This window comes from Hibiscus syriacus, unplaced genomic scaffold, assembly GCF_006381635.1.
Source record: "Hibiscus syriacus cultivar Baekdansim isolate YM2019G1 unplaced genomic scaffold, ASM638163v2 tig00005929_pilon, whole genome shotgun sequence".
Taxonomy (NCBI): Eukaryota; Viridiplantae; Streptophyta; class Magnoliopsida; order Malvales; family Malvaceae; genus Hibiscus; species Hibiscus syriacus.
Genome location: NW_024062071.1, coordinates 1,106,582 through 1,119,762, shown reverse-complemented (window position 1 = coordinate 1,119,762; position 13,181 = coordinate 1,106,582). Strand labels below are relative to the sequence as shown.

The 13,181-nt window shown below is 35.4% G+C and overlaps 1 protein-coding gene across 1 annotated transcript; it reads left to right on the top strand.

The window, feature by feature from the left end:
* The first annotated feature begins 7,299 nt into the window (after positions 1-7,299).
* LOC120200235 lies at positions 7,300-13,039 on the top strand. Its single transcript, XM_039201134.1, is given in 4 exon segments — positions 7,300-7,519; positions 7,723-7,933; positions 8,157-8,809; positions 8,812-13,039. Coding segments are annotated over 4 exon segments (5,127 nt in total). The 5' UTR covers positions 7,300-7,360; the 3' UTR covers positions 12,916-13,039.
* The last annotated feature ends 142 nt before the right edge of the window (positions 13,040-13,181 follow it).

Here is a 13,181-nt window from a genome sequence, read left to right as displayed (position 1 = left end):
ATGCATGAATGAAATGTGGGCGAAAGGCCAAAGTCAAAGATTAGGTGAGCGCTCAGTTCGAGTGTTAACTGAATTTAAGCCGCCACTACACAACGGTTTGAAAGCGAGAGTAATGCAATAACGAGCGTTGGCTAGAGGTTACAAGGTATTTCGACCAGAGGGAGAGGATTCATTAAGTGGGCAGTGAAAGGAATGTGGCCAAAGGGTATTGAAACTCAAAAACCAACGAGGAACTGAAAGAGTCGACCGAAGGAAGAGGTACTTTAAGTTACTCGACCAACGAGAGAGGAATGCGAAATTGGAATCGTACATCGAACCTAATTATGAATATCTATTCTAATAATTCTATCAATAAAATCAGTGATATAATGATAAAAATATTTATTAAAGTAAAATTTCTATTATCATTATATTCTAAATTTAATATCGAATAGAAAAACAAAAATCTCTAATAATTATCGTTGCTTCTCGGAGTAGACGTATACCCGAAGCGAAGGTTTATGGGCTTGGCCCATTGGAAAGGTTCCCCTTCTGGTCATATTTAATTCTAAACTCAATATTATAGATATTTGTTATTTTAATTCTAGTGTACACTAAAATAAAATGTACATTAAAAGTCTAATAATAAATTATATCAAAATTCTATTTAATAATTTTTTTATTCTTTTAGTTGCTCTCCCGGTTCCAAAGCTTTGTCTTGACTAATCCAAACCGACCAGCATCGAACATCTGACTTTGATGGGTGAGTCTCCTAACAGAGATTTTCTGCATACACAATGACTCTAACTTAAGACATTATTTAATTGATATCAAACTATTTATTACTTGAACAAACCCTTATTGATTAATACATATAATTTTTAATCATAATGAATATATAAATAATAGATATTTATAACATATTTTATTTGAATCTCAAGTAATAATATGTTCTATTAAAATCTTACTAATATAAATATTTTGTGGAAATCACTAACCCTGAAAACATCTCTTTTCTTTTATATATGTATTGGAAAAAAATCTAGTTTTCTTTTATTGGTGTGTCGTTCATTTCTTTTTCTTTTTCGTCTTTGTTGATTGGCAGTGACATCAACTTCAATGTTGGTTATCGACCGTCGATATTCTTTATTGTTTTTTTCTTCTCTATATCGTATTTCTATTTATTTATTTTTCAATAAGTCTGTTTGTATAACACGTTTTCATATGACTTTATGACACATCTTCTTATGTTTTTTTGGCTTGTTTTTCGATTGTTTTATTTTTTTCATTTATCTTTTTTTAAGGATTGATTTGGCATCGCCACGACTGATCAAGATGGTGTTTATCTAATATCTTGTTGATCTTCCCTGCTTTTGAGTCTCGGATTGGACTTGGATACCCGATTTGCGTTCGTGGATAGCTTTTTAAATCGCTTGAGTCTGATTTGCGGTTTATCGATGGTCGTTCAATAGCTTTATATCTTTTTGTGATTTGTTTGTCAATGCGATCAAATATATTTGTATCTATCTTTGTTCGAGTTTTTTTTTTGTTAGATTTTTAAGATTTCCTTTTGTTTTAACGATTATAGGAGATTTTTTTAATTATGTGTTTAATTTACGATTGCGATTGTAATCATTTATTATAATTTGAGATATTTCATATTTTGAATAAAATTAGTTGCTTCTATTAGGAAAAAAATATTTTGTGAGGAAATAATTTTAATTGAAGAGAATAGTACACATATATTTAATATGATTAAGGATAAAAATATGTGTATGCTTACTCGAATCACGACGACATCACAAATGATTTAAGAGAACACAATTTAATCTTAAATACAATATTTTTAAATTTTGAGGTAAAATTTTATTTTAAAAAATTGTCAAAGGATCACTTGAATATATTTATCGAAAATTTACACTATTATTATTCTTTTTAGTTGTCGGATCCAAAACTTTGCCTTCACTAATCTGGATCAACCTACGATGCACATTTAGTTTTGGTGGGTGAGTCTCTCGAACCTGAGACATTGCTTAAGTGGAATCAAGCTGCTTACCACTTGAATTAACCCCTGTTAATATTATTATTATTATTATTATTATTATTATTAAGTTCATAAGAGATTTTTTTTGTTGAGAAAATTATGTTTTGTTCGATTGACTTATCGAAATAAAAAATTAAATTCCATGTTGTATTTTAGTTTACTTTTTTTTATTAAACTAAGGTGATTACAAATGTAACATCCCAATCCAATTCGACTCGAAAGTCATCGAATTACGATGTCACATGGAACCACATGAGTAGCTAACCATTTGATTTTTTTAAACGTTTCATGGAGTTACCATCCATAAAATTTGATTACTAGACAAATATGAAATATAAGTGTTTAATATGGGGAGCTCCCGACATAAGTCTCCAAAATATATCATTAATTTAAAATACAAAGTTTATGACTCAAGATACAAATAAGGGTCTATGACAGTACATGTCCTCTAAAACTCCCGAAACGTACTATGAAGAAATCGAGTATGGAATCCAAGTCTGGCGAAGAGCTCCTCAGCTGGCACTTACTGACATGCGCACGGAAACACATTCCATACGCCGAGCTCACAAGCTCAGTGCCACAAAAAATAATCAAGTTGTACTACATGCATCCAACATGTAATCATGATACAATATAGTTATGAGCAAATGCAACACAAGAAAACAGTAAGTATCAAGGTGTAGCTTGGGGTCACACAACATCACATAACTTATACCCAACCCTCTTTACAACAAAATAATATTTTTTTTTTCTAAATACTTGTCGAAACAATTTTTAAGAGAAGGGAGCAAGATTTTGAAAACCACGTCATTTTTAATTATTCTATTTATGGTTGATTTTTAATTAAAAATAATGGAAATTTAGAAAACCTCTCGTTTCGAAAAATTTGGAATTCCTTTTTAAAATAAAACGTACGGTTCGAGGAGTCGCCACTAATATTTGATTAGGGTGTGATTGGACACCCAAAAATATTTTACCACTTTAAGTAAAAAGTTCTTTTAATTAAAACGACAAGTATAAGTCTACGTTACCAAAAAACGGGTTCGGGAGTCCGTTACGTGTGGAGAATGATTAGCACCCCCACAACGTATAGGTCTACGTTACCAGAAAATTGGTACCTAGTCGATTAATTAATGTCTTTGCAACGAAATTCACAAAGTCAACTTTAATTTAATTTTTGATCTCTTAAAATTGGTACATATTTTATTACCACACATCATACGATATATAAATATATTAATATACAATGCATAGTTGTGGCTTAAATGCAACAATTAAAAACATAATAACTAAAATACGAATTTCAGAAAACAATCATGTTTATTTAAATAAGGACCAAATCATATTAACCCAAACATTAATACCTTAAATATAAACTAAACAATTGGAATAGACTAACACAAGAATAAACCAAAACACATAAGAAGGACTAAACAGTAACATGCAGGAACTTAAGGCTCAAATGTCTAAAGAAGCGAAACTAAGTACATTACCACTCAGGACTGAAATTAAATAGGGAAAAATATGGAGACAAAATATGGAATACGAAAACAACAATTTAAGGACTAGAATATAAAACCCACACACGAGAGCTCCCTTAAACGATGCCGTTTTATTACGCTTATATAGATATAATTCTAAGTTAAAAATAACCCTAAATTCATTTGTAACATCTCCCAGCCGCAATCCCATCTCTCAACCCTTCTTCTTCTAAACTCACGGCCTCCTGGAAAACCAGTAAACCCAAAGCCGGTCCCCGTACGTTCCGAATACCGCCACCCGAGGAGGTTCTACTAACTCAAGGCCTTCGACGAAAGCTTCTAGATCTCGACGAGAACCCCTATAACGCAAGGTAAAAAAAAAGCTACCCCTTTCCCTTTTATTCTGTTTTTGGGTTTTTGCATTTATATTTGAAAGTTACTAAATCGAAATAACAAAAATGAAACCGCAAATGATAATGAAGAAAAAAACCTTGCTAGAATTGGATTTGTTTTGCACTGCTTTGATTCCTTGAAAAAGAGAGAGACTTGTGTTTACATTAATCTTTGAGTAACAGAGGATACACTGTTTTGGCATACATATACATTGGTATTTCGTTCTTTCCGCCAACTCGAATGGTATCACCCTGTCGTTCGAATGGTTGTTGATTTCCTTGTGGTCTCTCCTGTTTTTGTGTTTTGTTGCCTTGCTGTTCGTGTACCACCCTCCCTGGCTGATCGAGTTCCTCCCCTTTTCTCGTCAGTGCCCTCGTATTATTATACTCCATGGCCTCTTTTCAAAACAAAAACAAATTCTGCTGGTTATGGGCTCGAGCAAAGTGCGTATGAACGGCGGTAGTGGCTTCGGTGAGTGGTCGACAGGCGCGGGTGGGTGCTTGGTGGACATGCGCACTGTCTCGGGGCTATGGGCATGTTAATGGTTGATGCCTCCTTGCTGATCTGTTAATGCTTTGTTTTTATATTATTCCCCATAATATGCCGCCCCCCACTCTGTGTTGAATCTGTTATTCTTCCTTTTATTCGAACCGTGCCTCCACTGTTATCGATCTCTCCTCCTTTGTTAATTGATGTCCCCGTGATTCTATACTGATTGCTGCATTTGATGGCCAGAGTATGGGCAGCAGTGATGGCGTGGGTAGTGGAGCAGGCAGGGCATGGGCAACAAGCTGGGGAGTTGAGCCTGTCTACTCGGGCGTGGCGCTGGCCTGCACTTGTTGCTGCTCGGTTGGGGTGTTGTGGAGCATGGGCACTGGTGACAGTGGAGCATGGGCCTCACGTGGGAAGTTTCACTCGGGTCCGGGTTTGGGTCTAATGGGTTCCGGGATTGGGTCTGATGACCCCTTATAATTGGGTCCAGTTTGGGCCTGCATTGTACTTTAGCCTGCAAAATAATAAAACATAAATAATATTAATATTATTAATAATATATTATAATATAATAATATAATAATAATTATTATAACATAATATTTATAATCCGGACAAAAACGAGTGTATATAATACTTTTAACCATAGATTAAATATTTTTTAAATAAAAGTACCAATCTACGAAGGTTTTTGATACGAAACTTAAATAATTCATGATTCTCAAATTTCAAAGTGAATTGTATTTAAATATAGGGTTAATAATATGTATGATCATTTATGTTTGTGTATTGTCTATTTTTCCTCACATATTTCGAAAAACACAATATAAACTCACTTTTATTTTTATTTAATTAAGACTTGATCACTACGAGTTAATTGTCATTAACAATCAACTGATCAGATGATGTTGCAGTTAAATATCTTGGCATGATCACACATTTGATATCTATTATTTACATATTCTCTCAATTTAGTCATACTTTTAATAAATTAAAATAAATTTAATCCTCTAATCGAATTATGTCATGTGTAATTATACCAAAATATTTAATTGCCACGACACCTAATATGTTAACTGTTAACGACAGCTAACATGTGGTGACCACATATTAATTAAATAAAAATGAAAGTGATCATGCTTCGATTAACTAAAAATAAAAATGACCACATGTTATGTTTTTTGAAATAAGTAAGGAAAACGAACATAACATAAACATAAGTAATATTGTAGTCGACCCCTTAAATTTAACTGTTAACGACAGCTAACATGTGGTGACCACATATTAATTAAATAAAAATGAAAGTGATCATGCTTCGATTAACTAAAAATAAAAATGACCACATGTTATGTTTTTTGAAATAAGTAAGGAAAAACGAACATAACATAAACATAAGTAATTAATATTGTAGTCGACCCTTAAATACATTTAGTTTTATGATTATAAAAATATTAATTGAATTAATAATCAACCTATTTTTTAGGGTTAATTTTACATAATTTGGGGTTGAATTTATAAAATTTACATTTCTCGAGCCAAACAATTAGGTGATTTGCTTAGCCAAATTTCCGGGATGTAGACCGACGACTGTTACAAGTCTCCCTCCACTCACATTTGTCCTTTTCCACTACTTTACGACTAATGTGGAAAAGAAAGACCAAAAGCTTCCCACAAAAAAAAACCCCTATCCGTACAACTGATTATTTTATATTTTATTTATTAATATATTTCTATTTTAAAAACTTATTATACGATATATTAGGAAAACAATTCAAACAATGTTTAGATAATGTTAAATATTTTGTTATTGATTTATAATTTTTTAATAATTTTATTTAGGGTAAAGTATAGTAATGGTCACTGAACATTTCTGAAGCTTGCATTTAGGTCCCCTAACTTTTAAAACTTGCAATATAGTCCCCAACATTTATTCCGTTTACAATATGGTCCCCCAACTTAAACCACTGTTAGAAAATTAGGGTAAATTATATAAATGGTCATTAAACTTTTCAGGCACTTGAATTTAGGTCCCCCAACTTTTAAAACTTGCAAAACAATCCTCAATTTCATTCTAAACCCCAAATTCCAAAGTAATTCAATTTTATTCTAAATAGTAAATTCATGTTCAAAATTCCAAAGTAATTCAATTTCATTTTAAACCCTAAATTCCAAAATAATTCAATTACATTCTAAACCTTAAATTGAAGTATTTTAGAATTTGGGGTTTAGAATTTAATTGAATTATTTTGGAATTTAGGGTTTAGAATAAAATTGAATTACTTTAGAATTTGGGGTTTAGAATGAAATTGATGACTGTTTTGCAAGTTTTAAAAGTTGGAGAACCTAAATTCAAGTGCCTAAAAAGTTTAATGATCATTTATATAAATTTACCCTAATTTTCTAATGGTGGTTTAAGTTGGGGGACCATATTGCAAACGGAATAAATATTGGGAGACTGTATTGCAAGTTTTAAAAGTTGGGGGACCTAAATGCAAGCTTTAGAAATGTTCAATGACCATTACTATACTTTGCCCTTTTATTTAAGTGCAAAATAATATATTTTTTAAAGATAATTTGACGGTAATGTTTTTAGTATTCGAAAATGAAACATCGATGAATAACAATAATTCTTTTATCATTAAGTTACTTGGTTCATATTATTTTATAAATTTTAAATACAAGATTTTTTAATTTTTTTTATTGATAATGTATCAAATAATAATTTTATTTAAAAAAAATTAAAAAATAAAAAATGTTTTTATTTTGAAATATATATTTTTCAAAAAAGGCATTTCCTTATGTTGTATTACCTTCTCGTTTGGGTTTCCTAACGAAAAAGAAAAAAAAAAACTCACTTTTTTAATTTTCTGTATTCGTCATTTCCCACACTCCTACTGTGTGTTTTCTACTTCCTCTTAACTTCCATTTTCTCTGAAGAAAAACTAAAAAAAAAAGCTTTTTCCTGTCAGCAATGGCGACACCTAAAGAACACACAGAGTTGATCAGGAAAAGAAAATTCTCAATCGGAGGAGAACCCAACCCGTTGATAGAAGACCTTCATCAAGCTGTTCGAAACCTGTCCGCTGAGCTTTACACTAAAGATGCTCATTTCCTCATGGAACTTATCCAGGTCTTTTCCTCCCTCGTGTTTCTTTCATTATTTTTCATATTATAATGATATCGTTTATATTTGTGTATGTGAAAATTTAGTGTAAGATGTGTACACGAACAGTCATTTGAGATGATGTGAATATCTCTTGTTTTTTGAAATCTTGATTGTTGTTTGTGTTTATCAAGTTGGTGATGGAGGGAAGTTTTGTGATGATATTGCAGAATGCAGAGGACAATGAGTATTTGGAAGGGGTGGATCCATCGTTGGAGTTTGTGATAACATCCAGGGACATAACGGCCACCGGAGCTCCGGCGACGTTGCTGATTTTCAATAACGAGAAGGGGTTTTATCCCAAAAACATAGACTCCATTTGCAGTGTTGGACGTTCCACTAAGAAAGGCAACAGGAGACGTGGTTATATTGGGGAGAAAGGTATACATACATATTTATTTTTCCTTTTTCAATGTTTTAATATTAGATATGAATATATATAATCAATATTCTTTTATAAAGCCATATTTAAATCCGTTGTTCAATGCCCTTCACCTGCACAAGACCATGCATACCATATATAGAGCAAAACTTTTTATTTAACTCGTGCATGACAAAGATGCATGAATAGTTTTTTTAAAGATGTATTATGTTTTCTTTGTAGGAATTGGGTTCAAAAGTGTCTTTTTGATCAGTGCTCAGCCTTACATATTCAGCAATGGCTATCAGATACGCTTCAATGAAGCCCCTTGTTCTCACTGCGGTCTTGGCTACATAGTCCCCGAGTGGATTGACGAGAACCCGACACTTGATGACATTAGAAAGGTTTATGGACTGTCTTCTGTACTTCCAACTACTGTCATTGTGCTGCCCCTGAAGCCTGACAAGGTCAAGCCCGTGCAACAGCAGCTCTCAAGCATTGAACCTGAAGTGTTGCTATTCCTTTCGAATATCAAACGTCTTTCTGTCAGGGAAGACAATGAAGATCCCTTGCTCAATTCTGTGAGTGGCATAGCTATTACAAGTGAGACTAATTTTATGACGAGGAAGAACATCGATGCCGAGTCCTATACACTTATTCTTTCCGCTGAGGAAAGTTCTGACAAGTTTGATAAAGAATGCAGCTACCATATTTGGAAGCAGAAGTTTCCTGTCATGCCGGAAAACAAAGTGGAAAGGAGAATGGATGTGGAAGAGTTGGTGATCACATTGGCTTTTCCGAACCAAGAGCGTTTGCAAAGAGGGATGAAATTGCCCGGGGTCTATGCATTTCTTCCAACGGAGATGGTGACCAATTTCCCCTTCATTATTCAAGCAGAGATTTTGTTTTATCATCATCAAGGGAAACAATACTATTAGACAACAAATGGAACCAAGGGATTCTTGAATGTGTTCCCTCTGCTTTTGTCAATGCATTCATCTCACTGGTGAAAATGACAGATGAGGCTCCGGTATCTAGTTTGTGCCGGATGTTCAATTTCTTGCCAGTTGACAGTTCCTTGTACCCAAATTTTAATGCCGTTAGGGAAATAATAAGATCGAAACTGGTTGATGAAGATATTCTTCCAAGTGATGAGTCGTGCACAGGGCAGAAGTTTTTCCATAAACCCCTAGAAGTGGGTAGAATTATGCCTGCTTTCTGGGATATTGTAAAGAAGGCAAGAAAGGAGGGGCTGGACTTGTATAATGTTTCATCCCATGGAGTATATATATTGCATTCTTCTTTTGATGTGATTGAGTATGATAATATTCTAAATTTTTTGGGAGTTGGATCAGTCAATAACGTGTGGTATGCAAGGTGCATCAAAAGTTCTAACCTTGTATTGGGAGTTTCGGAAGGCGTTTATCTTGATCTTCTTCTCTTCCTTGCAGAGAATTGGAATAACATATTCCACGCTTCCATAGTCATGAAATTGCCACTTCTCAAATATGTGGATCATTTTGGATGTGTGTCTTTGTGCAGTATCGGAGAATCCACACAGCGTAGTCTGGGGACAATATGCCGATCACATCAATCTTGTCATATCTCATGGATGATTGGTTGGAACAAGGAATTTAGTGGGGTTACAAACCGTTTTTTCCTTCCTCAAAGCACACAAAATGCCATCTGTTCGTATGTTAAGAAAGAAACGGTTTTGGAATGGCTTCAAAACCAGGCACAGCTTTTTCCCCTAGGTGTGTATAACTATGCAGCCGCTCTTATTGACCTCATTGGTGACAAACCAAAGCTTGCCATAACCTATGCTCACTTCTTGTATCATTCGTCCTTGAAGAAATTTGTAACAAGTGCAGAAGTTGATCATTTGTGTGGCAAGTTACCCTTGGTAAATAAATATGGTAATGTGAATGCTAAGACGGAGAGGAAGGTTCTTGTCCCTGCTAATGGAAGCAAATGGAACAGCTTGGTTGGCTCAAATCCACTGAAAGATGAAGGCTATATCGAGTTAGGGGAAGAATACTTGCATCCTAGAACTTGTGCTGGTCAATCCACTCCTGGAGGGAAGCTCTTGTTGTTTCTAAAATCACATGTTGCTGTCCTGGATATTCCATCTCTGTCTCCCCCAAATGCTGCGATTCCTGCTGTTTCTTCGCCTCTATCAAAGGAAAATACTTTCTTGCTGTTGTATTGGATTCGGGACATGAAAAAAAGAAAAACACCAATTCCAGAAAGGTTTTTGACAAGCATAAAAAATGGAAATTGGCTTAGAGTCACCATAAATGGCTCTTATGGCTACAAACCACCAGCACAATCATTTTTTTATTCCTCCTCACTGGGAGACGTTATGCAGAATGGATCAGTGTTTGTTGATATTCCATTAATAGATCAGAGCTTTTATGGGGAAAGAATAAGTGATTATAGGGAAGAGCTTAAAACAATTGGTGTCATGTTTGAGTATGGAGACGCCTGCCAATTTATCGGTGACCATCTTATGAGATTGGCATCTTCATCGAGGTTAAGTAAAGATCGTGTGCTTTCCATCCTCGGTCTCATCAAATATTTGAGGACAAAATACCTCCCACCCAATGAATTTATCTGCAGTATCAAAGAAGGAAGGTGGCTAAAGACGTCTCATGGTTACAGATCACCGGTTGGAGCTGTTTTGTTTGATGATGAATGGAAAACAGCCATACAATTAAGTGATGTCCCTCTCATCGATAAAGATTTCTATGGTGATGAAATTCTTGGCTTCAAAGTTGAACTTGGGCTGCTTGGTGTTATAGTTGGCTTCAATGGATGTCATCAGCTTGTTGTTGAAAACTTGAAGCAATCCTCACACTTGACCTCTTTGAAAGCCGATGCTTTTCATTTATCGCTGGAATGTATGCGATATGCAAAATCACCTGGAAAGCTTGTTTCAACCCTTCGAGATGCCAAGTGCTTGAAGACCAATCTTGATTACAAAACCCCATCTGAATGCTTTCTCTTTGATCAAGAGTGGGGTTGTCTTCTACAGGTTTTCGGTTGTTTCCCGTTAGTCGACCATTCTTACTACGAAACTAACATCTCCTGCTACAAAAATGAGTTGAATAGATTGGGTGTTGTGGTGGATTTTGATGTAGCAGCCCAATCTGTTATCATCTGTTTCAGGCAACATGCATCGACATCATGTTTTACAAAAGATAATGTTTTCTCACTCCTCACATGCTGTAGACAACTGAAGGGAACTTCCTATAAGTTTCCCTCCGACTTGAAGAAATGCATCCACGAAGAGAAGTGGTTGCGGACTCGGCTCGGAGATTTCAGGTCTCCAAAAGAGTGCATCCTAGCTGGTCCAGAATGGGAATCCATCTCTTCAATTTGTCTCCTTCCTTTTATCGATGACAGTAACAACTACTATGGAAAGGACATTCATAAGTATAGAGATGAGTTGAAGAGCATGGGAGTAGTTGTTGAATTCAAAACCGGTGCGAGATTTGTGCCTTCTCGTCTCTGTTTCCCACATAGCATGGACAGTATAACTCCTAGTATAGTACTTTCATTGCTCAGGTGCTTGAGGGTTTTGTTGGAAGACAATTACACCTTCCCAGAGGAATTTCTTAGTAAAGTTTCAAAAAGTTGGTTGAAAACCTATGTTGGTTACATGAGTCCAGGTGATTGCTTATTGTTTGATGGAAAATCAGACTTGAAACCAACAGATGGACCATTCATCGATGAGGGGTTTTACGGTTCTGAGATAAGAAAATATAGAAAAGAGCTATCTTTAATTGGAGTTACCGTTGATGCTGAGAAGGGAAGCACGCTGCTAGCCAGCCACCTTGATATGCATTCGAATTTTGCCACCATCATTCGGATATATAAATTCTTGGCAAAAGTGGAATGGTCACCTGACAACGAAGCTAAACCATTAATCTGGATCCCTGATGGCAATGATAATGGAAGGTGGGTCAAACCTTATGAATGTGTTCTACATGATAAAGATGGACTCTTTGGAATGCAGTTCAATGTTTTGGACAAACACTATAAAAACAAAGTCCCACTGCAATTCTTCTCCGGTGCATTGGGCGTCAAATCGAATCCTTCACTTGATGACTATTGCAGACTCTGGAAAGGTTGGGAAACTTCAGGACATCGTTTGTCGCATGATGAGTGTTGTGCATTCTGGAGGTTTGTCTTGCAGCACAAGAGTTCAAAGAAAGAGAAAATGCTTTCTGAAAGTTTGGAGAAAGTCCCCGTTGACTCGGGTTCGGATGGGATCATGTTATTAGACAAAAACGATGTGTTTATAGGTGATGATCTTCAACTTAAGGATCTCTTTGTCCAATCCTCTTCTCGTCCTCTGTTTGTTTGGTATCCTCAGCCAAGCTTACCCCATTTGCCCCAGACTATGCTTTTTGAGTTGTACAAAAATGTCGGGGTTCGAGTGATATCCAAGTCTGTACAGAAGCAAGAATTGTCCTTAACAAATGGCCCGGAACTTAAACAGAGCAATCCCGGAGATTCTATGATTGGGAAAGGGCTGCTCCGACTTATTCTTGGCTTTTTAGCATGTTCATCAATGAATTTGGAAGCTGACAAAAGGCATGAAACTGTTCAACCCCTCCTCAATCTCACTGTCCTCGAGACTTCCGAACCGGTCGAAGTCAGATATACTTTGTTACAATCTTCAGGTGGAACCCCTGAAGTTCGAGCAAGCCGAAAGGTGCGCTGGGACAAAGCGAGCTCCAAGTTATACTTTCAGAAGATGGATGAGTCTGCTGGACAAAAAGATCAGATCGAGTATGCTACTTATTTCTCTGAAACAATTGCTGAAGGACTACTGTGGGAGAAGGAAGATCAGATCAGTTCGCTGTCCGAGCTAATCAAGCTGACCTTCATGCTGAAATTCGATGAAGACGCCGTCGGTTTCGTGATGAAATCCAAGAATCTGCAGGTGTTTGTTGAGGATGAAGAATTCCTTTCCGCTGCCTTCCCCAATGAATAAGTGTGTGCAAGGTATGAACTATTATATACTTAATATTTTGCAAGGTGTTCAGTTGTGCGTATTAAAACATAGCTTATGAAGCATATGCGGATGTATGAACTTTAATATTTTGGTGCATCTTTAATTCTACTGGTTTGGATTACTATATATTTACCTGAAGGGTTTCTACTTATGTTAAGAACATATGTTGGTGAGTGCCTTAATATGAGACCTTTGATATTTTGATGCAGCGATAAGATATGTAATTTGATTCTGATGTGTGCTGT